General features: G+C 44.5%; 1 protein-coding gene across 1 annotated transcript in view; it reads right to left on the bottom strand.

The window, feature by feature from the left end:
- SERPINE3 (serpin family E member 3) overlaps positions 1 to 21,741 on the bottom strand; it is a 32,497-nt gene extending 10,756 nt beyond the window's left edge. The window contains exons 1-5 of the mRNA XM_045796876.2: positions 21,486 to 21,741; positions 15,787 to 16,020; positions 13,879 to 14,079; positions 12,555 to 12,753; positions 4,883 to 4,983 (exon numbers count right to left, since the gene is read on the bottom strand). Of these exons, the coding sequence (XP_045652832.1) occupies positions 4,883 to 4,983; positions 12,555 to 12,753; positions 13,879 to 14,079; positions 15,787 to 16,020; positions 21,486 to 21,741 (991 nt within the window). The remainder of the gene's footprint in view (positions 1 to 4,882; positions 4,984 to 12,554; positions 12,754 to 13,878; positions 14,080 to 15,786; positions 16,021 to 21,485) is intronic.
- Positions 21,742 to 22,931: the final 1,190 nt, after the last annotated feature.

The following is a 22,931-nucleotide window of genomic DNA, read 5'->3' as shown; positions in this document are numbered from 1 at the left end:
TTATTTGACAGAGCGAGACAGTGAGAGAGGGAACACACACAAGGGGAGTGTGAGAGGGAGAAGCAGGCTTCCAGCCAGGCAGAGAGCCCTATCTGGGGCTCGATCCCAGGACCCTGGGATCATGACCTGAGCCGAAGGCAGACACTTAAGAGCTGAGCCACCCAGGTGCCCCCTCTTTCATTCTTTTTATCTTTTTGTTCCTCTGACTAGATAATTTCGAATGATTTATCTTCTAGTTGCTTGTTTCCTCTACTTGGCTGAGTCTTGTTGAAGCTCTCTACTGAATTCTTCAGTGCAGTCATTTTATTCTTTAGCTTTAGGGTCTCTGTTTGGGTTTTTTGTTTTGTTTTGTTTCAGTTTTTTCAATGGTTTCTATTTCTTTAACTTTTCATTTTGTTCATGCACTATTTTCCTAATATTGTTTAGTTGTCTCTGTGCTCTTGTAGTCTACTGAACTTCTTTTAGAGGATTGTCCTGAATTCTTTGTCAGACAGTTCATACATCTCCATATTTTAGGGTAGTTATTGGAGCTTTATTCATTTCTTTGGATGGTATATTTTTCTGATTTTTCATGGTCCTTCTTTGTATTGGTATCTGTGCATTTCAGTAAGTGGTCTCCTTTTCCAGGCTTTACAGGTTTGCTTTGGTAAGGAAAGACCTTTACCAGTCAGCTGGTAGAATTTGTGGGGAGGAGGGCTTACTATCATCATCTCTGTGTGGGCAAAGCCTCTCCATGTGCTCTGAGTTTGCAGGGGCGGTGCTGCTGCCTGGTTTCTATGGCTGGATGGGACTGCTGGTTGGGTTCTGTATTCAAGCAGGGTGGCTGGGTGGGCTCACTGTTCAGGCGGTGCTTCTGGCTATGTCAGAGTTAGTGGCTCAACCCTTTCACTGTCAGGTTGAGCCCCTAAGTCTGCAATCAACTCTTGGTTGATGAGGTTGTGGACTGTGTTCCCTGGCAGGGTGGTACCACTGGGTGGACACCATGATTGGGTAACTATGAGAGGGACTACAATCTCTCCTGGTCAGGTAGCCTCATGCTGTGCTTCCCAACTGGATGGTGCTGCTGACCAGGCTCCATGCTCAGGTGGGGCTGCCAGCTGTGCCCTGAAGTTGGGTGGGGCTGCAGGCTGGGCTCTGTGACTTGGTAGCACTGTGGGCTGGGCTGCAAGGCTGCCCAAGGTCATTCTTCAGACTCCCTGGTTATGTGGAGGTAGGGCATATGCTCAACAGTTGGGTAGGGCTGCTGGCCAGTTTCTCCACCCAAGCAGAGCTGTAGGAGGGCTTCTCAGCTAGCTGGGTTCTCTTGTCAGGCTTCCTTGATGGATGGGACTTGAAACTATGCCTAGCAGTTGGGTAGGGCTGTGAATTTGCTTTCTTGCAAGGTAGAGTGGTAGTATGGCCCACTGACTAGGGACCCAAATCAGGCAGAACTGCCAACCAAGCTCTCTGGCCATATGGGGCCCCAGGATGGCTTTGCAGATGGGCATTCCTGCTGGTTGGAGTCTTTGCTTAGGTACTGCTATAGGCAGGAACATGGTCTGCCAAGGTTTGAGTGCTGGTTAATGTAACACTTGCCTCCCACTTCTCCATCTCTATCTGATTCCTAAGTTGTCCCCAGGAGGCAAGACCTGAATGGATCTTCCAGAAAGTGTCCTACAACACTGGAAGAGTTGGCTATCCACCTTGACTTTCTTTTCTCACTGGAGAAATTGTAGTAGGCCTGAGAGGGCACTCTTGGGGCAGTGCTGTGTCAGCCTGCAGTCCAAGTGTAGCTGCTCCTCTTACTGTCCTAATGTGGTCCTTCTCAGTCTCTGTTGTTCAGAGGGGGCATCAGCTTCACATCTGGTTCTGGGATTCCCAGTCATGACTTGTCTATGGATAGTTGCTAGTTGGCCTTCTTAGGAGGGGAACTGAAGTTGGGAATGACTTATCTCACCATCTTGATGACCTATTGCAGCTCTGATCAGTCATCTGGTGTGGCATAAGTTAACTTCGGTATGTAATCAAACAACTATGTGTGGTTTGCTCATTTAAGTTGTAGTAACTCAGAGCTTGTAGTTCTCACGGAGCAGAGATTGGAAACTAATTATTCATTTATAAAAGTTAAGAATAAGATAGTTTCTTCAAAGTTTTAACTTTATGCAAAAGAAGTATTTCTTGGATTAGGAAGCATGGCTTTGTATCAAAGCCTCCTGATTCTTCTGATTGCTCAAGAAGTATATCTCCTGCTGGTACCTTTAGTATAAGTGAAACTGGAATTATTCTTAAAAGCTTTATAACATATAGTGTCAAGGATGTCTGGGGAGAAAAATTATAACCTGGGCTCAGTTGGGCCTTGAGATGATACTGAACAAGTTTTTTCAGGTAGTAGGAAAGGATTTGATGCCACGAAGGAAGAGACGAATCACTTTTAAATGGGGAAGGAGAACTTGAGTAAAATTATTCTGGGCATTGGAACCAAATGAAAAGAAAAGGCCAAATGTTCCCTGTGGTTTGAGCTTCTATCAATAGTACAGAACAGCTTGGTAACCTCTTATTAATTGTAAGAAAGGAGACCAACATTTCCTGATGACTTATTTTCTGGCAAGCTCTCTGCTAATGCGTTGCTATATATTAAAGAATTGTATTTCCATAAGTAAAATGTGAGGTGGGTGGTAGCTACCTCATTTTAGGAATGATGAAACTATTTGTTAGACAGAGTCAGTCACCATGTCTCCATAATTAAGTCAACAGCTCACTTAGGCACAGAAGTGTCTAGTCTCTTGATTATGTGTAAAGAAGGACATTGGAAAGCAATACTGTAGTTGGCAAACTTTACCTGTAAAGGGCAAGATATTAAATATTTTGGCAATTGCAGGCCATAAGGTATCTGTTGCAACTGCCTAATTCTGCCATTGTAGCAGGAAAGCAGCCATAGATGATCTGTAAATAAATGGGAGTGGCTGTTTCATTAAAGCTTTATTTACAAAAACAGGGATTGGATTATTGTTTGGTGACCCTGTGTTAGAGGAAAAAAAACTTTATGGGAGAAGATAAAGCTAATGTGTTTTATCAGTAAGAAACATGAATTCAAGCTTCACACGTGGCATGCTAACTGCTCAATAATTATTTAACAAGTTAGATCCATGAGCCTATATTTCTGCTGGTTTGAACAAATCTACATAGACTTTGACTGCATTATAAAAAAGATATGAAAAATTATTCTTTCTAAACTAGGTTGCTTGTTATATCTTATGGACCTTGGAGCTCTTAATCAGTAGGGGAGCTGCATGATGTGGGTGGGTTAGGCTCAGTCCTATTGGAGGACATAGGATTAATGGCATTTGAGATGTACTTCTAGGACATAAAGGCAGAGAGATTAAGAACTATGAAGGAACAATCAGTGAGTCCCAGTGATTAATTGAATGTAGTGGTGTGGAAGAAAAGGTTGAGAATGGCCCCACAGTTTTGAACTAGAATGATCAAAAGAAGAATGGTAGCAGCAGCAGCAGCAGGAATGCCCTAGCTGAGCTCTGAAGTCACAAGAAGACACTGTGACTGGATTTTGCGCATTATTAAAGATAGAGTACCCTCAAGTTCTTTATCCCTTCCTCTTTCCTTGACCTCTGATCCTTTCACTCTAGTCTTCCTCTTATCCCTACAGTGTCAGATTATGCTGTGTCACCAGGGAAAATTTCTGATTGAGTCATTCAACCAAGTCAACAATATTTATTGGATAGCCACTGTGCACCAAGCATTGTTGGGGGCACTGTGCCCAAGCCTGACTATTGCTTTGCTTATCTCTTTGCATGTTTAGGTAATGAGAACAGCGCTGGTGTGTTTTAAACACTCTAGAATAGATCCTTCCTCCTATGCTGTATTTGATAAGTAACTGCCATTCAGTTTGTCTGGTTACATCTAAAGCACAAGCCAAGACTGCATTTTTGGACCAAATTCCTCTGTGTGTGTGTGTGTGTGTGTGTGTGTGTGTGTGTGTGTGTGATTGCTTAATAAGATTTTGAGCAAAGCTTTAGAAAACTCTGTGTGATGAGGTTCTAACATTTAACATGGAGATTCTGAAGCTCATCAGGCAAAGAAATCATCAAGGCCAATGAAAATACCTGCTATGGTATCATCTTCAGACAGATAATTTATTACTATCCAGAGCAGAAACAGACCTGAGCCTTTGGAATTAGCAATGGTTTAACTAATTGCTTCTAAGATTCTGGAACATAAGGTTTCAGCATTCCATTCTTTTTTAATATTTGATGTCAGTTCCCTGTGAGATCATAAGCAAATACGGCTCCTGTTGATTAGTAGTAGCATGTCTACTAGGGGCAAAGAAATTTAATATGGGCTTGGGAAGGAGAACACTTTAGGGCAAGATTACAGGTACATGAGTAATGTGAAGAAAGGAAGTTGGATGGATGAGGGAAAGTTTCAAGGTTAGTTTATGAGAAGAGGACAGAAATGGTACAAGAAGGGAGGGAGAGCGAAGAGGTAGAAACAAAGGGCGACTGCAAGACTGGCATGACAGTGGGAAGTCCAAATGAAGAGCCCTGTTACTGCACCACTGTCCCCGGCATGCTCCTAGTCATGACAGGCAGAGGGAGGGTGAGTTCTATTGTGTTCAATGGCCATTGACCTCACCCTATAGGTGGTCTTTAAAAAAAATGGTGCTTAGAAGTCTCAAGAAACACTCCTCCCCCACAAAGTCCAACCCAAATCTGGCTGTTATCTGAAGCAACATATTCTTATATAAAGCAAAGCTTTCTTTATTCTTTTAAATAATGTTAAGTCTGACCATACCATTGAAGCCTCTGTAGATGAAAATCCCTTAATCAAAGTATGACAAAACTGCCCCCAAGCACAATGCCAAAAAGCTTGAAAGAAGAAGTGTTACCTGAAATTCCTTTCAAGTTAGCTTTGAGTGGATCAAAAAGATCGGTGACTCCCCAAGAATTTAAAATGCTTTTTAAATTGAAATGATTTTGGATCCTGAATCTAAAAAACAAAAACAAACCATCAACTTTCATTTACCAATCTCATTTAAAATATTTTCAGACACACCACATGACTGCCAAACTCCCTAACTTGGAAGTCAGGGATGTCCAGCCTCATTTCCAGCTTTATTTTTCATTGCTCCTTCTCAGAAACCCTACCCACTGAGTAGTCTGACCACACAGGGCTCTCTTCCACCTCTATACCTTTGCTTTTGCTGTTCTTTCCACCCCATCTCCTTTGATTGCCTTTGAGTTACTACCATTTCCTCTGAGCTCAATTCAGTTGTTATCCCCACCTCTCCTCTCCAGCTGTTTTGTGTCCTTTGGTTGCTAAAGCCCCATTAACACTTTGTTCGTTCTGTTCTTTTGGTGTATGGAATATTCTGCTTCCTACTACTGTTATTTATGCTTCCTATTACTGTTATTATAAACTACTTGAGAAGAGAGGCTATCCCAGTCAATTTTTTGTTTCCTAATAGTAACTAATTAATGAATGCTTCCCATGTGCTAGACACTTTGACAAGGGTTACATGTGGATTATCTAATTTCATCTTCACATAACTGTGTTATTATTATCCTCATTTTACAGATGAGAAAATTGAAGCCTAAAGAGATTGAGACACTTGCCCAAGATAATGTAATGAATACGTGGTGGAACTCAACTCACAACAAGGCTGTCTGAGTGCAGAACCTGTGCCCTTGGCGTCCGCACTCTGCTACCTCCCATCTCCTGGGGCATCTCACATAGTAGGTGCAGAAAAGAAGCTGTTGATTGACAATTAACAGTTCATGTAATATGTTCTTTGCCCTCCACACTCTTGTGGAGTGTCTCATGTAATATGTTCATATTTGATAAGACGTATTTTTGTGTTTGCTGTGTGCAGTGTGTGCCTTTGATACACAGGAGGGAAGGAATGCAAGTTAAAGCTTTGGTGTTCCTAATAAGTCCTGCAAGCAGGAAGAATCAACACACCAACTTTGTAATATTTCTTCAAGGGCAAGGCATTTAAAATTTTACTGTTGAAGGATCCTTTTAAAGAATTGCTCACATTATTTTTCTTTGAAAATAAAAAAGTTTGAAATGGAATTTAGATGATTTTTTTCTATAAACTATGCAGAACTTGTAGGGAAGTAAAAATACTGGACAAGACCATTTAATATTAAAGATCTTCATTGCCATACAAGACAATGTGACCAATATTTTAAACACGACTATCATATTTTCTCATAAATAATATATTTTGGATCTTTAGAATAGTTTCCCAAAAAGGTACATATGCTTTCTCCAAATATGCAGACATTCTCAAAAAAATTTTGCACCACCTCTTCTGAAATTTTCTCAAATACTTAAAACACATCCGTTTTTGGAAACTCTTTTTTTTTTTTTTAAAGATTTTATTTATTTATTCGACAGAGATAGAGACAGGCAGCGAGAGGGAACACAAGCAGGGGGAGTGGGAGAGGAAGAAGCAGGCTCCCAGCGGAGGAGCCTGACGTGGGGCTCGATCCCAGATCGCTGGGATCACGCCCTGAGCCAAAGGCAGACGCTTAACCGCTGTGCCACCCAGGCGCCCCCGTTTTTGGAAACTCTTAATGCTGAAACATACTGGTTAAGAGCATGAACTTGAGAGTCCAGTGCCAGGTTTTGAACCCTGGCTCAGGCTCTTACTAGCTGAAGGAACTGGGGCAAGTTACTTTACATCTCTTTGCCTCCATTTCCTTATTTGTGAAATGAGCATAATAGTAGTGCTTATTTATTAGCTTTGTGAAGATTAGTGAAATAATTCTTGTAAAGTGCTCAACACTTTTCAACATGAGCACAGCTCATGCGCTTTACTGTTACCACTGTGGTTTTGTTGTTTCTCAGGGATATTGAGAAAAAGCTCAGGGATGTTTGAGCCAAATATGGTGATTATGGTAGGTGATAAAACTGGGTAATACCATTTTTAGTAACTAAAGATAATAGTAAGAGTGAGGTATGACCATAAAAGGTGAGAGTGATTTTTTTTGTTGTATGGCTATGAAGGCCAGCCCAGAAGAAATGCTACAAAAATATCTTGAGTAAAAAAACTGCCCTTTACCAAAACCAGACAATGATATCATGAGAAAAGAAAACTACAGACTAATATCTCTTATGAATATAGATGCAAAATCCTCAACAAAATACTAGCAAATTGAATCCAGCAAAATATAAATCCCACCATGACCAAGTGGGATTTATCCCAGGAATGCAAGGTGGGTTCAACATACGAAAATCAATCAATGTAATACAACACCATATCAACAGAATAAAGGACAAAGGCTACATGATCATCTCAATAAATGCAGAAAAGCATGTGAAAAAAAATCCAACACCCTTTCATGAAAACAAAAAAAACTCAATGAACTTGGATAGACGGGAAATTTTTCAGTCTGAAAAAGGGCCTCTACAGAAAACCCACAGCTAGCATCATACTTAATGGTGAAGACTGAATGCTTTGCTCCTAAGATCAGAAATAAGAGAAGGATGTCCACCATTTCTATTTAACACTGTCCTGAAGAGTGTGGAGGGCAATTATGCAAAAAATATAAATAAAGTGCACCCAGATTAGAAAGAAAGAAGTAAACCTCTCTCTACTCACAGACGACTTAGTCTTGTATATAGAAAATCTTAAGGAATACACACACAAGAGTGAAAAAATTCTTAGAACTAATAAATGAGTTCACCAGGGTGGCAGGATATGAGATCAAGGTACAAAAGTCAACTGTGTTGTGTTTTTTTATATTAGCAATGAATAATCTGCAAATAAATCTCATTTATAATAGCACCAAAAGGAATAAAATACATAGAAATAATTTTAACAAAAGAAATGCAAAACTTATACACCAAAAACTAAAAAACATAATCGAAAGAAGCTAAGGAAGATATAAATAAGATGAAAAAAGTTCTGTGTTCACAGATTGGAACAGTTAACATTGTTAGACAGCAATATTCCCAAATTGATGTACAGATTAAACACAACCATCATCAAAATCTCAGCTGCCTTTTCTGCAGAAACTGATAATCTGATCCTAAAATTCATATGAAAATGTATGGGACTCAGAATAGCCAAAACAATCTTGAAAAAAGAAGAACAAAGCTGAAGGGCTAACACTTCCTGATTTCTAAACATTATAGTAATCAAGGTTGTGTCATACTGGCTAAAGTATAGACATTTGTGCATATAGAATAGAATTGAAAGTAAACCCACTGAAATAAACCCATTCATTTATAGTCAATTAATTTCAACAAAGGTATACAGAAAATTCAATGAGAGAAAGAATAGTCTTTTCAATTAATGGTGCTGGGACAACTGGATAACCACACACAAAGAATGAAATTGGAACTCTATCTCATAATACGTACAAAAATTAATTCCAAATATAAGAGCTAAAACGATAAAATTCCAAGAAAAAGCACAGACATAGATCTTTGTGACCTTGGTTAAGCAATGGTTTCTTAGAAATGACATCAAAAGAAGCACAAGAAATAAAAGAAATAAATAAATTAACTGAACTTTCTTTAAAATTAAAAAGTTTTGTGCTTCAAAGGACACCATCAAGAAAGTGAAAAGACGACCCACAAAATGGGAGAAAATATTTGCAAATTATAAATCTGATAAGGCACCAGTACCCAGAATATATAAGGCACTATTACAACTCAGCAATAAAAAGAACCAATTTAAAAGTGCAGAAAAGATTCAATAAGATATTTCTTCAAAAAAGATATGTAAATGGCCAGAAAGCACATGAAAATACCCTTGACGTCATCGGTTATTAGGGAAATGCAAATGAAAGTCACCATGGAAACCACCTCACACCAACTAGGATGGCTACAATAAAAAAGATGGGGTTTTTCTTCTTCTATAGCAGGTGTTACACACTGCAGTGAGGTCAGACAGGTTGCAGCTTTCTTGCCTCCAGCCTGAGAAGCCAAAACACAGAGGAGGGCATTGCTAGAAGGGAGAGGAGGTAGATGTATCCGAACTAACGTAACTAAGAATAACTATATACTTCCTGAATGTACACTCTATAACATCCCTACTTTTTAATCCTCCCCTCCATTCAGAAGGACTTTAAAAAAAAAAACTGTAGTAAAATATACACCGCATAAAATTTTACCATTTTAATTGCATAATTCAGTAGCATTAGGTATATTCACATCACTGTCCAACCACCACTATCCACTCTGGAAACTTTCATCATACCAAACTGAAACTCTGTACCGCCACACAGCCCACATGAAGAGGGACTTATCAAAAAAGAGACAAAAACAAGTGTTGACAAGGGGATGGAGAAACTGGAACCTCACAGATTGCTGGTGGGAATGTAAAACGGTATAGGCCCTTGGAAAACTGGCTGGTGGGTCCTCAAAATGTAAAACGCAGAGTTAACACATGACCCAGTATTTCCATTTCTGGCTATATAACCAAGATATCTGAAAACCTATAGCCACACAAAAATGTGCATGTGAATGTGTTCCAGAAGTCCAAAAGTGAAAACAAGCCAAAACCTTTCCAGGCACTTAAATGTCTATAAACCAATGAATGGATAAAGCAAAATGTGGTATATTTCTACGATGGAAAATTATCCCACCATAAAAAAGAATGAAGCACTGATGCATACTAAGACAAGGATGAACCTTAAAAACATTATGCTAAGTGAGAGCAGCCAGACGAAGAAGGCTGCATGTTGTATGATTTCACTTATATGAAATGTCCAGTACAGACAGGTCCACTGAACGCAAAAGTAGATTAGTGGTTGCCTAGGACACTAACAGGGAGAAGGAATGTGGAGGGACTGCTAACGGGCATGGAGTTTCCTTCTGAGGGGATGAAAATGTTCTGGAATTAAATAGTGGTGATGGTTGCACAACTTTGCCGATATACTAAAAACCTCTGAATTGTACACTTTAAAAGAATGAATTTTATGGTTAGGTGAATTATATCTCAATTTTTTAGAAAGAAAGAAAACGTCCACAGAAAAACATAATCCACACATGATGACAATTAGTAACTCTTTGAAAGGAAGGTCAAAACTTCCTTATATATGAGACCTGATGGATTTTTAACATACTTGTAACAAACAAAGAGAAAAAGAGATACAAACAAAAAACAGACTCTTAAATACAGAGAACAAACTGGTGGTTGCCAGAGGGGAGGTGGGTGAGGGATGAGTGAAATAGGTGATGGGGATTAAAAATACACTTATCATGATGAGCACTGACTAATGTATAGAATTGCTGATTCATTATACTGTACACCTGAAACTACTATAATACCGTCCATTAATTATACTTCAACAAAAAAATACTATTACTTTTAAATATACTTCCATTATCAGAAAGAAAACGCTCATGCTTAGCTTCCTAATATGTCGATCTAACAACCAAGTGTCTTAGTCATTAAACAAATATATATTTGGGGCACCTGGGTGGCTCAGTCATTAAGCATCTGCCTTCGGCGCAGGTCATGATCCCAGGGTCCTGGGATCAAGCCCCACATTGGGCTCCCTGCTCAGCGGGAAGCCTGCTTCTCCCTCTCCCACTCCCCCTGCTTGTGTTCCCTCTCTCGCTGTCTCTCTCTCTGTGTCAAATAAATAAATAAATAAAATCTTTAAAAAACAAAACAAAATATATATTTGACATTATTAGTCTTTCTTGTGGGGCATTACATTATTATGGATATAAATGACCCTTGTTAACACTCGTTGGCTTTCTTGATTATTCTTTTGGTATTCTAATATCTCTAATGAAGACTAATTGTCCCTATACATTTTATTTCATTTCTTAATAAGTAAAATATTATTTTGGAAACTAGACATCTTCATTCATCCAGAATCTACTAATACACTGTTTGGTGATACTTAACCCAAAGGCACACCTCCTTGCCACATGATTTTTACACTGCTACCCACAGAGTGCCAAAGGTTTTGCTCTTGCTAAGTGAAAAATGCAGGCTGGCTGTAAAGCAGATCATAGTAAATGATGACTGAATGATTTACAGAACTAGAGGGAAGTTCTTGCCCAAAACTTGACTTGTGTCTACCATGGTCCAAAGTTTTGTACCCAAATTTAGACCTAAAATAGTTTTAATACTTTCTCTATTTATTCCTTCAAAGGTTTGAAGCTGTTTCTTTATTGGTGGGTTTTGCTTGTGAAACAGTCTCATTTTCCTAAAACCTTCTATCCTTCTTGGACGGCAGGCTCAATAGTCTTAGGGAGATAAAAAAAGAAATCTATCAGGATAAGGCCAAGTGTTAACCAATACTATGTTATGATCTCTGCCTTCCCGTCCTGTCCCCGTCTTCGGGGTTTTTCAGATCATTCCTCAAGCTCTGGGTGCTCTGAAGGTGGAATCAGAGGTGGAGGGCTCTCAAAGGAGCTGGGCATCTTGCTGGGGGCCTCTTCCTCACAGCAGCTGCTCCAGGATGAGGCCAGCCATCTGTCTCCTCATTCAGAAAAGACTGGCAAATTCCTGCACCGGGTTGCACTTTCTCTCTACTTTTCACATCGAAAGCTCCTCTTCCTTCCCTGAGCTTCTCTCAAATATAACAGAAAGATTAGAGAAGATCTGTTGAAATATCCTGTCTTTGTGTTTTCATTTGGGGTCTCCAGATATTTGGTTTGGAGAGACACAGGCTTTATCTTAGAGTTACTTTCACCTTCTGCCCTGGTTATCCCGGATCCCACTTTAGACCTTGGCCCTTAACTCACTGGGTCTCTCTTTGTGTGTTTTTATTTCAGTGTCTGGGGTTATTTTTAACTCCTCGAAGGAGCACTGCCAAGACCTCTGGCTCAGTGCTGCTGGGGGCCTGGTCAGCAGAGGAGGCCAAAGCAGCCAGTGGGAAGGAGCATGAAGAATCCACATCCCGAGCCCTCGGACAGCATTCCTTGTTTAATGCTGGTCTACAAATTAATTACAAGTTTACTCTGATTTCAAATGTACCAGAGAAGCTTATCATTTAAAGATGTTCGATAAGGAATTCTTTGTCAAGTAATGAGCTTTGCAAATAAGTTTTGCTTTGGAAAAGCAAAATCTAGAACCATCATTTAACTTTTTGACAATTTGTATTTGTACCTTAAGACTCAATCTATTGAGAAAGAAGGAGAAACTTCAGGACAGAGACTAAAAGTCTTGAATTTTTTACAACTTGCTTTGCCTTCTGATCAGAATTATATTGGTATTTGCTCAATTACATAAACTACCTCGCCTCTGGTTTTGGAAAAACGACAGTTGTATACTCTCACGATGTGATAAGATTTGGGGCACATTCCGCCAAGGTAACTGCACTGTTTTTCTTTCCCTGCTCAGACAACTGGTTGTAGCATGAAGCCTGGGAGCTCCAGTCTGGCCCAGTGAAGGCAGAGTATCTTCTCTTGAGTAGACCCTGGGAAATTCTGTTCCATCTGCATCCTGAGCTAGTCAGCAGAGACTCTGACCCGGACCCCAACTCTAGGGTCCTTCTTGGCCTAACCTCTAGGAGTCAGACCACCCGGGTCCTCTAATCCAGGCCTGGCCAACTGGCTCCTGTATGGACGACGCAGCCACTCACCTGGGCAGGAACACGTCCATTCTGGCTCTCCGGAGGCTGGAGGTCCAGACGTGGAGAATGCTGGCTGTGAGCTGTGGCTCAATGAGGCTCAGTGGGGTGTCTTTGTCCCGTGGCAGAACCAGGAGCAGACTCACTGTGCTTCCCAGGTAAGGCAGCTCTAGCACCCTCACCGGATGGCCTGCAGAGTCCTGAAACTGGCCTGGGGGTTCAGTAGAGGTGGGGGGGGAGAGGCTTTAGTTCTGTCCCGCAAGCCGGGGAAGGGCCACCCAGGCGCCCTGTCTTAAAGGGGAAGTCATTCCAATCCTGGCCTTTTGTGGCCATGTGGGGACCCAGCCTCTTTGTGCCAGATCTTTCTTTCAACAAAAGCTCTAAACCCAGATATCATATAAAATTGGGAAATTATATGCAGCTGACAGTCAGATAAACCAGCATGGGTCACAGCAGCAACGGGGAAAACACTGGGAACAAGAACTATAATAGTCATAAATACATATTTACTTATCCAATTGACGTTCTTCCGCTCTCATCTTGACCTCTTAATAATTACTGGTCGAATAAACAAAGGATTAAATTGTGATGAGCACTCACAGCGCGTCCCGCATGGAATCAAAGCCGGATTATAGCAAGTTTTCTAAATGCTGGCGTTCCTAAAACACTGTCTCACTGGCTTTTCCCTGAATGGGAACAGAATTAGTCCCACAGCTGGAAGGGCTGAACCCGCAAATGAGGGCTGCGAGAGAAGTGTGTGGGAACAGGTGGCTGGGTCCTCTCTCCTCTTCTTCTCTTGCCTTGCTGGGGCTCCACGGAGGCGTCCACACCTCGAGCCAGCCTGCAGGGTGGGGGCTCCTGATGCTGGCTCGGCACTCTGCACACCTGCGCCCTAGTGGGCTGGGATGAGTGACCATCCAGGCAGCGTGGGGAAGCTCATGCAGGTGCACTCTGAGAGCTTTCTAGACTGGACTCAATCTTCTGTCCTTTCTCAGCACCAAACCGTGAAGTGGCTGTTCATTTTATGGGGGTGCCTGCAGGGGTGGGGGTGGTTTGGTCCAAACATTTTTGGTTTTACACTAACCCCTCTTACTAGGTGCAGGCGGAAAGCTCAAGCATTAAATTAGGTTTCTCTTTCGTCCTTTGCTTCCTCACTGTCCTCCCTGGGTCTTCCTGCCCCCTGGGCTCTCCTTACTCCACACACACCTCACAGCAGAGGGAAGACAGAGGAACACTGCGGATCCTTCTAGAGCAGACACGGCCCTCCTCTCCCCGCCCACATTGCTCCCGTGTTCCTCTCACTTAAGATGGTCCCACCGGTAGGGAAGGAGCTCACCGTAGTTGACCTCGGCCATTTGGTACATCATGGGCACCTGGAGGACGAGGCCCTGGGCGCCGGTGAAAGGCAGGAGCTGAGTGTCCGCGGAGGAGAATCTCTGCCGCCAAGTGCTTTGGAAGGACATGGTGCTCACCAGTGCCAGCTGGGCAAGGGCGGCACCGCCGCCATGCTCCCACACTGGGCCACCTGGCTCGTCACCTGCAAGCGAGACAGCGACTGTGTTGCCGAGACCGGCGCCCCTGTCCTGGAGGGTTCTGGGGCATCCCCGAGGTTGGCTATGTAGCATGCTTGTTAGTATCCTTAGTCGGGGAATTGTAGCGTTTGTAACTAGCTGTTGCTGAAGACCGTGCTTCATCCTTTGCCGGGCGGGTGGGAGGCTCTCATTGGTCCCAGCTGGGCGTTTCCCAAGGGCCCTTAGGCACGCACTGCTCGGGCCTGGGAGGAGCTGCGTGGTGGTCCGGCTGCCGCGCGGTGTTCCCCCCTCCCCATCCCTCCCCCTCACCACCCCAGCCGCCAAGCCTCATCCCTGGCAGAGCCTTTGCTTAGACAGTGACGTTCAGGGCACAGTCTTTAAATCCCCTGCATCACCGGAGAGAAGGCAGCAGGCTCAGGGACGGTTGTTGCCTCAGCCCTTTAGTAATAAAAACACACACTGTGCTCTGTTCTAAATGCTTTAACAGACCCTCACTGGCAGGGGTTCAATGGTTTTCCCCAGTTTTACAGATGGGGCACCAAAGCTTGGAGCAGTTGTCCCAGGTCACACACTGGTGCGTGGCAAAGCCGCCAACCACCCAGCTGCTCAAGACAGAGACAGAGACCTCGGATTTGAACCCAAGCAGGCTGGCCCCAGACTCCAGGCTCTTCCCTGGCTGCCCTTCCTCCATGGAGGACAATCAGCTAACTGTGTGTCGTTGCCCCATCCCCGCCCCACAGCACAGTGAATTAAACACTTAAGTACACTGAAAAGACGTTATGAAACACTGGAGAAAACTGACAGGGAGTTATCGATAAACACCTAAATGTTGGCATTTTAACTCTGTGCACTTGTCCACACCCGTTTTCAGTTCAATCACAAAGTACACATCGCTTCCTAGTTTGTGTTTTAAACAACACTGGGTCTTGCACCTTCTCCCTATTTCTGTAGGGATTTTGTAATTATCAGGAATGCTAGAGGCAGACTGGGTTGGGATCCTAGCTCTGTGCCTCAGTTCCTCTCTCTGTAAACTGGGGACAATAACAGCACCTATCTCCTGGGATTGCTGTGAGGGTGAACAGAGGTAATGAACATGGGGCACTTAGAAAAGTGCTAACTCAGTAAAGGAACCTCAGTAAATGTAATAAATTTCACCATCTTTAATAATTCCAACTGCATGATATGCAGGTCCTATAATTCATAGACTCATCCCCAACTGCTGGGCAGTTAGGTTATTTTTAAGTCTTTTTCTAAGACTAAATGCCTTATTACATACAACTTTTTCTCCTCTTGAATTATTTCCTTAAGCTAAATTCCAAGAACTTCTTTGGCACCTATGTATTTTGCTGTCACAGAATGTTAATTGTAGATGACAACAGAGCTTGGTGGCGGGGGGGGGGGTCAGGGATACACCTTAAGGGGAACAGGTGCATAGAACAAAGCCTGCAGGGCTCTCCTGGAGGTAGGAGGCTCTGAAAAGTCCCCTTCTTTGTGTGCCTGGGAGGGCATGTACAGAAGGAGGCCAAATGTCAGCTTTGCTTTCTTCATAGAGCACATCATTTAAGGGTAGGTCTCCCAAGAGGACAAACTTCTGCTGCTGCAATTGGGGGTGACCTGAGTGTCTATCCATGTGACTTCTGACCTGCAACGCTGAGTACCTGTGTTTATAGCCTTCTGACATCAGCCTCACCGAGGTGAATGGTTTCTTTTACCTGTGATCTTCCTAGAGGCCCATTCACTGGCCTGGAGGCTGGTGCGGTCGGGTTCACTGAGGTGGGCTGGCTCCACGCTGCTGTTGGCCCACCGGGAGACCTGCTCCACAAAGCAGGGGGACAGTGGCGTTCCTGCTTGCACATAAAGGGTGCAGGCCAGCTCCATCTTGGTGCCTCGGCCGGAGCTGGGTAGTGTGGCGTAAACAGCGTGTAAGAACTCATTCACTCTTTGGTCTGTGAGAAAGGTTTGGGATAAATTGACAGTGGTGAGCGTAGGCAAGGAGTTAGCACCCTCTCTCTGCGCACAGTGCCCTGAAATGGGCCCTCAGCAACACCACTCTTGTCTCAGGTTCATCTACCAATTACAGTCGATTTGGATAAGTCATAACTAAATTGCTCAGGAGTTGGCCTGGGTCCTGGGGGGAAAGCGGTGCAAGATCTGAGAGAAATCAAGCTGTGATTAAGTCAAATAGAAAATCACTACCAACATCCCAGAGGCTATTCCTCCTCAACTTCTTGAGTCAGACATGTTGAGCCGTTACATTGAGAGTAGAGAGGGCTGGGAAAACTGCAGGTCTGGTGTGCAGGGCGATGGGGCTTCAAATATTTAAGAAGTCGGTCGATTTATGGAGAGCATCATAAATAACCATGACAGATGGTGGCCACAGGGTCGAATTGTCAATATATCTTGTACAGGGCCCTAGATCTGTTCCCACAACCGCATGTCAGAAGCCGGAGGGACATTTAGGTGTGGCCCCTTTTAGAACTATGTGAGAAACACAAAGGAAAGGTAAGAATGCCTCCCATCCCCGTCTCCCTGAGACCCAGTGGACAGCTGATGCTATTAACGCCAGCAAGAACCTGCAAGAATGTTGAGGAAATAATAAGCATCTGAGAGAGTCAATAGTTCCCACCTTCTTGGATGGTGGCTGGACTTCTGTTTATTTACTACTTACACAGGAGATTGCTTCCTTCTCCCCATAATCAATAGTGGATTTCTTTTTCATGATGTTATTTACAAGCTGTGGCTTTTAGTCTGCCCTAGGAGAGACTCCGGAGCTGGAGCAGGGCCTCTCCCCCACTGGTGAGTCAGGGCACAGCTGAGTATCCTAGGCTGCCCCTGACACATGGAAGCTGGGCTTTTCCAGCAGGCAGGTCCCCTTCCTGTGCAGGCTGCCTCTGGTACATGGCCCTTCCCTTGTCCTCCTTGCCTCTCCTTCCTCTAGGCACAGCCCCGTGGCTAACCACAGATCGGCCCTGGGAGACACATGCTTTGCGCCTTCCTCCTGCACTGCCCCGGCCTGGCTCTCCCAGGGCACCTGTTGGAAGGACTCTCTGACAAGGCCTGGAGTCCCTCCACACCAACACCCGTCATGTGTCAGAGGCCAGGCCAGGGGATGGCAGCAGACCTCCAGGTTGCTCGGCCAAAGTTCTATGGAGGGGCACAGTCACCCAGAATACACCCTGGCCAGGGCCCCCGCCACTGGGTTACAGATCACAGCTGTGCACGGATTTCACTTGCCCAGAAAACTGTCACGACCAAAGCACTTCTTAGAATCCACAACTGTAAAAAACAGACTCAAGGTGTATATCTCGTGAATCAGAGCCTAATTCCGGTGCTTTTATTTTAATGAGAAAATAAATGAATGAAAAAAATGCCTATTGCCAGATTTTCCTCATCATGTACCTGTAAAATGGCGGCCATCTGGAGAGACAAGGTGAGACATTTCACTGGTCCATAGTGTAGTAAATTGGCAGCAGAAAGCTCTTCACCTGAGCCTAGTGTGTCTGCCCATTTGCACACGGGAAGAGCTTTTCTAGATGCTGCTGGAATATACGTCGCCAGTATAAGAAATACTGACGGTGTTCACAGACCCTGTGCTACATTCATGCTCACATTTAATCCTCTCAGTGAGCCTGTGAATTCACTGCTATCGTGACCCCCATTTATAGATGAAGGAGCTGGGCTCAGACAAATTAATACTCTTGCTCAGTGCCACCGGGTGGTAGGAGGTGGCCCTTCGGCACCCTTCTGCCCGTAGGTGAAGGACAGGACACCTGCTCTGCTCTGGAGAGCCGCCTCCTCTTGTCAGGGTCTGGAGCACACAGCCCCCTATTTCGCGGTGTTACTGTGAGCTTCCCGGGTCCTTGGAGCAAGAAGGACTGATGACGTGAGCCATGACAAACTGCTCCTCTCTGGCAGCCTTTGAAAGAGAATCCTGTCACTGCTGCCTGAATTCCCTTCCCTCCCCCTCCAGAGAGCATCTTTCTTGCTGGAGGGCAGGCAGGTAGATTGTACAGAACCCACGAGGGAGGGAAGGAGGAGGAAGGAAGTTCTGGGCACTGCCCTAGATCAGGAATGTAGTGAGGGCGGTGAGAGGGTTTGAAGAGAGGGTCTCTCAGATGGCCACAAGGTGGGAGGAAAGTGCTGGAAGAAGAAATGGTATTTTCTCATGAATTTCTCTTTCTACAGATGAGCCTTTTAACTCACTGGAGAGACCAGTGTGGAGAGTGCCTTCCTTTTGAGTCCATCTGCTGAACTGAACTTCTCGAATGGGACACGGAATCTGGTGACACCTGACTTTGTAAGGTTAATGAATATAAAATTCTCAAACTACAGCCTTGGTGATGCTAATGTTTTACTTGCCGGAGAATTATAAGAGGGCCGAGTTGAGGATGGCGTCAAAGGGTTTGGTTGGGCCGAGGGAATAATGGGGATGGCTCTGATTAAAAATAAAAAAAAGCAAGATACTTATATCTTTATGTATCTGCTCAGGGGCTTAAAGTGGGATGAAGGAATTGTGGAAAGAACATAGGGTGTGGGGTCAGAGACTCTGGGGCTTGAATTCTGGCTCTGCCACCTGCTGAGTCTTGCCAAATTGTTAACCTCTTGTTTCACTTGTAAAATGGGAATTATTAATGTATGTGGTTTCTATGAGGATCAAATGATATAATGACTGGAAAAGTGAAATCCATACCATTATCAAACCGAATTTTTTCCCAAGAGCCAGGCCACCTTCATTTCTGAGACTTCTGTTCTTGGCATTATTCTTACGCTTAATAGAAAGCTATATTCTCTTTTTTTTTTTTAAGATTTTTTATTTATTTATTTGACAGAGATAGAGACAGCCAGCGAGAGAGGGAACACAAGCAGGGGAAGTGGGAGAGGAAGAAGCAGGCTCCCAGTGGAGGAGCCTGATGTGGGGCTCAATCCCAGAATGCTGGGATCATGCCCTGAGCCGAAGGCAGACGCTTAACGACTGAGCCACCCAGGCGCCCCTATAAAGTGTTCTTTATCAAGTTACCTAGAAAAGCACCAGAACTCCCTCAAACTTAGAACATCAGGAAATTGTGTGTTTTGTGTGGTGAAAACAAGGCTGCTCTTTAGGGAATACCACGGGTGTCGGTTCTGAGTCTCATGCTGTGCTTGTATGACCAGCAGGTGGGAATCCTAGCAAAGCTCCTGGTTGTCACGTTCTGGCTGGAAACGCAGTGAGAACGAGACAATGCTGATGTGCCCCACTGCAAATGTGGACAGGTCTTTCTGTTGATTAAACAGGAACAATGCCCCAGGACCCTGGCATGTGCTTGATACTGTTTTTTATACATTTTATTGCCCTGTATTGACTTTTATTTTTTTATTTTTTTAATTTTTTTAATTTTTTATTTCTTTTTTTTTTTTAAAAGATTTTATTTATTTATTCGACAGAGATAGCGGCAGCCAGCGAGAGAGGGAACACAAGCAGGGGGAGTGGGAGAGGAAGAAGCAGGCTCATAGCGGAAGAGCCTGATGTGGGGCTCGATCCCATAACGCCGGGATCACGCCCTGAGCCGAAGGCAGACGCTTAACCACTGTGCCACCCAGGCGCCCCCCTGTATTGACTTTTAAAGGGAAGACTGGGCTCGGGCAGGTACTGATGTGTTATTTTAAACAGTGCGCATGGTTCTCTGAGCGAGGTTGGGGTGAATCAAAGTTCCGGGGTATTCTATTAACTGGAACTCTAGAAGTGGCACATCTCTATTCATGTTAGTTACCCATGGCTCTGTAAGATAATAAAGCAGTTTATGGGTAAAAAAAGGGGTGGGATTATGTCCCACAGAGTTTGACTATTAAGCATTCTTGACATTTGATAATTCTCGAATGAGGTCTATGGAAACCCTGTTAATCATATTTGATTAGCCAGGTACTGTGCCTATACCTGACAACAGAGAATTGGCTGTAGTTAGTTCCCTTTCTCTGCGGTATAGCTACACGTGCATTTCTCTCTGTCCCCTAATCCTGACTTTTGTGAGACTCTGTTTTAAGGCTGAAATGCCTGTCTCTCTTTCACACGCCTATTTATTCTTCGTAACTCAGCTCAGATCCCATGTCTTCTGGGGAGCTTTCCTGATCTGCCAGTGGACTAAATCATTCCCTCCCCTCTACTAACCTGTTTCAAATAAATACACTTCCTGGGCCGCATTAGAGTGGTATTTCTACGTGCATCGTTCCTAGGAGACCGAGCTGCTTGGGTTCGGGGTTCTCCTGGTCTTTCTGGATGCTGAGTTCCTGGCCCAGCTCCAGCTCCTGCAACAGGAGCTCAGGAGTACTTGATCTAATGCGGCTGAAGCCTACGTCTGGGGATACGGGCGTTCCTGTGATAGTTTTCCTGAGAAGAATGAAGCTGGCCTGCAGGAGCGCGGGACCTATTTTGGTAGGGGACAGGGCGTGGGAGGGAGGGAGACGGGGTGTAGGGCTGGTGCTTTGCTCCCCGACATCTTCAGCGTTGGCCTTTTACTCGCCACCTCAAGATTCTAGCTTGAAGGAAGCTTTCACCCGGTACACTTGCTAGAACAATTTATATATATATATAATATATATATATACATATATAATTTATACAGTTGCAGCTCCCATCCTTTATCATTGCTATCCTATTCCAAGATAGAGAAGCAGAAGCCATGTGCATGCGTGTCTGTGTTAGCATGGAGCTGGCAGGTGGGCTCCGGGGTCCGGCACGGAGCCAGAGGCCCCGAGCGTAGGCTAGGTGCGGCTGACCTGGCGTTCACAAGACTCGTGCCGCTGCTGACAGAGCCGCTCTAAACTACGTAATCACAGAGTTATGTGGCTAGCGATGGCACTGGCTAGAAATCACAGATCTATGATAGTAGGTGGGCCAAGGGCACGGGCTCTGGAACTAGACGACCTGGGCTTGCGTCTCAAGTCTGCGACTTACTAGCTGCGTCACCTCGGGCAAGTTGCTTAAACTCTCGGTGTCTATTCGCTCATCTCTAAAATAGGGATGATTTATAATTTCGTCATCTCTCGAGGCTTAGCAATTGTATATGGTTTCTCTGAGCATCAGAAGACATGATGACACTTATGTTGTTCTGACAATTGATTAAATTACCTTAAATTGCAAGGTGCTTTGCACACTTGCTGGCACCTGGTAGGCTCTGCCGAAGGGCTAGTAAAATGAAATTGAAAAATTGCCCCGAAACCTGAGGTTGGAAGGGAAACTCAGAGATCATCAAGGGGACCACGATCGGAAGTTTGAAGGCCGCCCGGGGCATTCCTTCCTCCAGGTGGTCTCCCTTCTCTACCGGCCGACATGCGGCGCCCGCTGCTAGATTCACAGAATGCCCGGCTCCTGAGGCAGCCTGGGCGGGAGCGGGAGTGGGAGCCGCAGCGGGAGCAGGAGCGTGAGAAGGCCTCTTACCGTGGACGGTGTAACCCAGCGCCTGTGCCAGCTGCCGGCCAGTGTTCCCTTGGGCTCCAAACTGCAGGATCTCCAGAGGGAGGGACACGCCGGCAGGAGAAATGACAACGTTGCTGCCATTTCTAGGGGCTGCCGCGTCCTGGTAGAGGCGAAGTGCAAGCTCAGTCTTCAGCAAGGTCAGGTCCTCGTGGAGGTCGCCGTGTCCTCCATGGAGGCAGGGGTGAAGCAGGAAGAGTGTAAACAGGGCCGGCCGCATGGAGGCAGGGAGGCTTCCTGCAGTGCAGAGGGAGGAGATGCCCGGTGAGGCCTGCAGTCCCACACGGCAGAGAACTGCTCTGTGCTCAGGGCTGACAACGGCCGAGGGAGGTGTCCCGGGGCCAGTCCTGCTCCCCTGGCCCCGGCCTCGTCCCACACCCACTGCCTTACTGCACGCTGATGTGTCTGCATTAGAGCACAGGCGTGAAGCCACACTGTGAGCTGAAAGGATTTTAGGCTGCTTTGTCACTTACTGAATGTGTGACCTTGGCCAAGGCCCTGGTCTGGTCAGAAGTAAACCACTGGGTTGGAAAAGAAACTAAGAAGTACATTCTACTCCTATTTCTTGGTATTTAGCCAGCTTATAGCTGTGCCATGTCTATCATGAATAATAATAATTAATAATAAAAATTATACAGTACATTACAAAGGACTTTGTATTTTCTCAGTTAATGATCACAACAGTCTTACAAGGTAGCTGTATTTCCAATACAGGGAGGATGAGATTTAGGGCCCTTGGTGAATCATTTAGGAAATACATGGGCTAGAGGATGCCTGGGTGGCTCAATCAGTTAAGTGTCTGCCTTCGGCTCAGGGCGTGATCCCAGGGTCCTGGGATCGAGCCCCACTGTTGGCCTCCCTGCTAAGCAGGGAGTCTGCTTCTCCCTCTGCCCCTGCCCCTCCCCCAGCTCATACTGTCTCTCTTCCTCTCTCTCAAATAAATAAATCTTAAAAAAAAAGAAAGAAAATACATGGGCTAGTGTCCATCAATTGATGAATGGATAAAGAAGAGGTGGTGTATATATTCAATGGAATATTATTCAGCAATAAAAAGAATGAGATTTTGCCATTTGCAACAACATGGATGGAGCTAGAGAGTATTATGCTAAGTGGAATAAGTCAGTCAGAGAAAGACAAATACCATATGATTTCACTCATACGTGGAATTTAGGAAACAAAATAAAACAGAAGGGGGAAAAAAAAGAGAGAGAAAGACCAATCAAGAAACAGACTCTTAATTATAGAGAACTGATGGTTATCAGAGGGGAGAGGGTGGGGGGATGGGGGAAATAGGGATGGGGGTTAAGGAGGGCACTTGTGATGAGCAGCGGGTGATGTGTGGGTGTTGAATCACTATATACATATATAAAAGAAAGAAAATACATGACTCAAGCCCTGGTCTTCCACGAG

This window comes from Ursus americanus, chromosome 10 (assembly GCF_024610735.1).
Source record: "Ursus americanus isolate L20-20 chromosome 10, mUrsAme1.1.p, whole genome shotgun sequence".
Lineage (NCBI taxonomy): Eukaryota > Metazoa > Chordata > Mammalia > Carnivora > Ursidae > Ursus > Ursus americanus.
The sequence above is the reverse complement of the archived record's forward strand: the minus strand, read 5'-3'. Positions and strand labels throughout refer to the sequence as shown.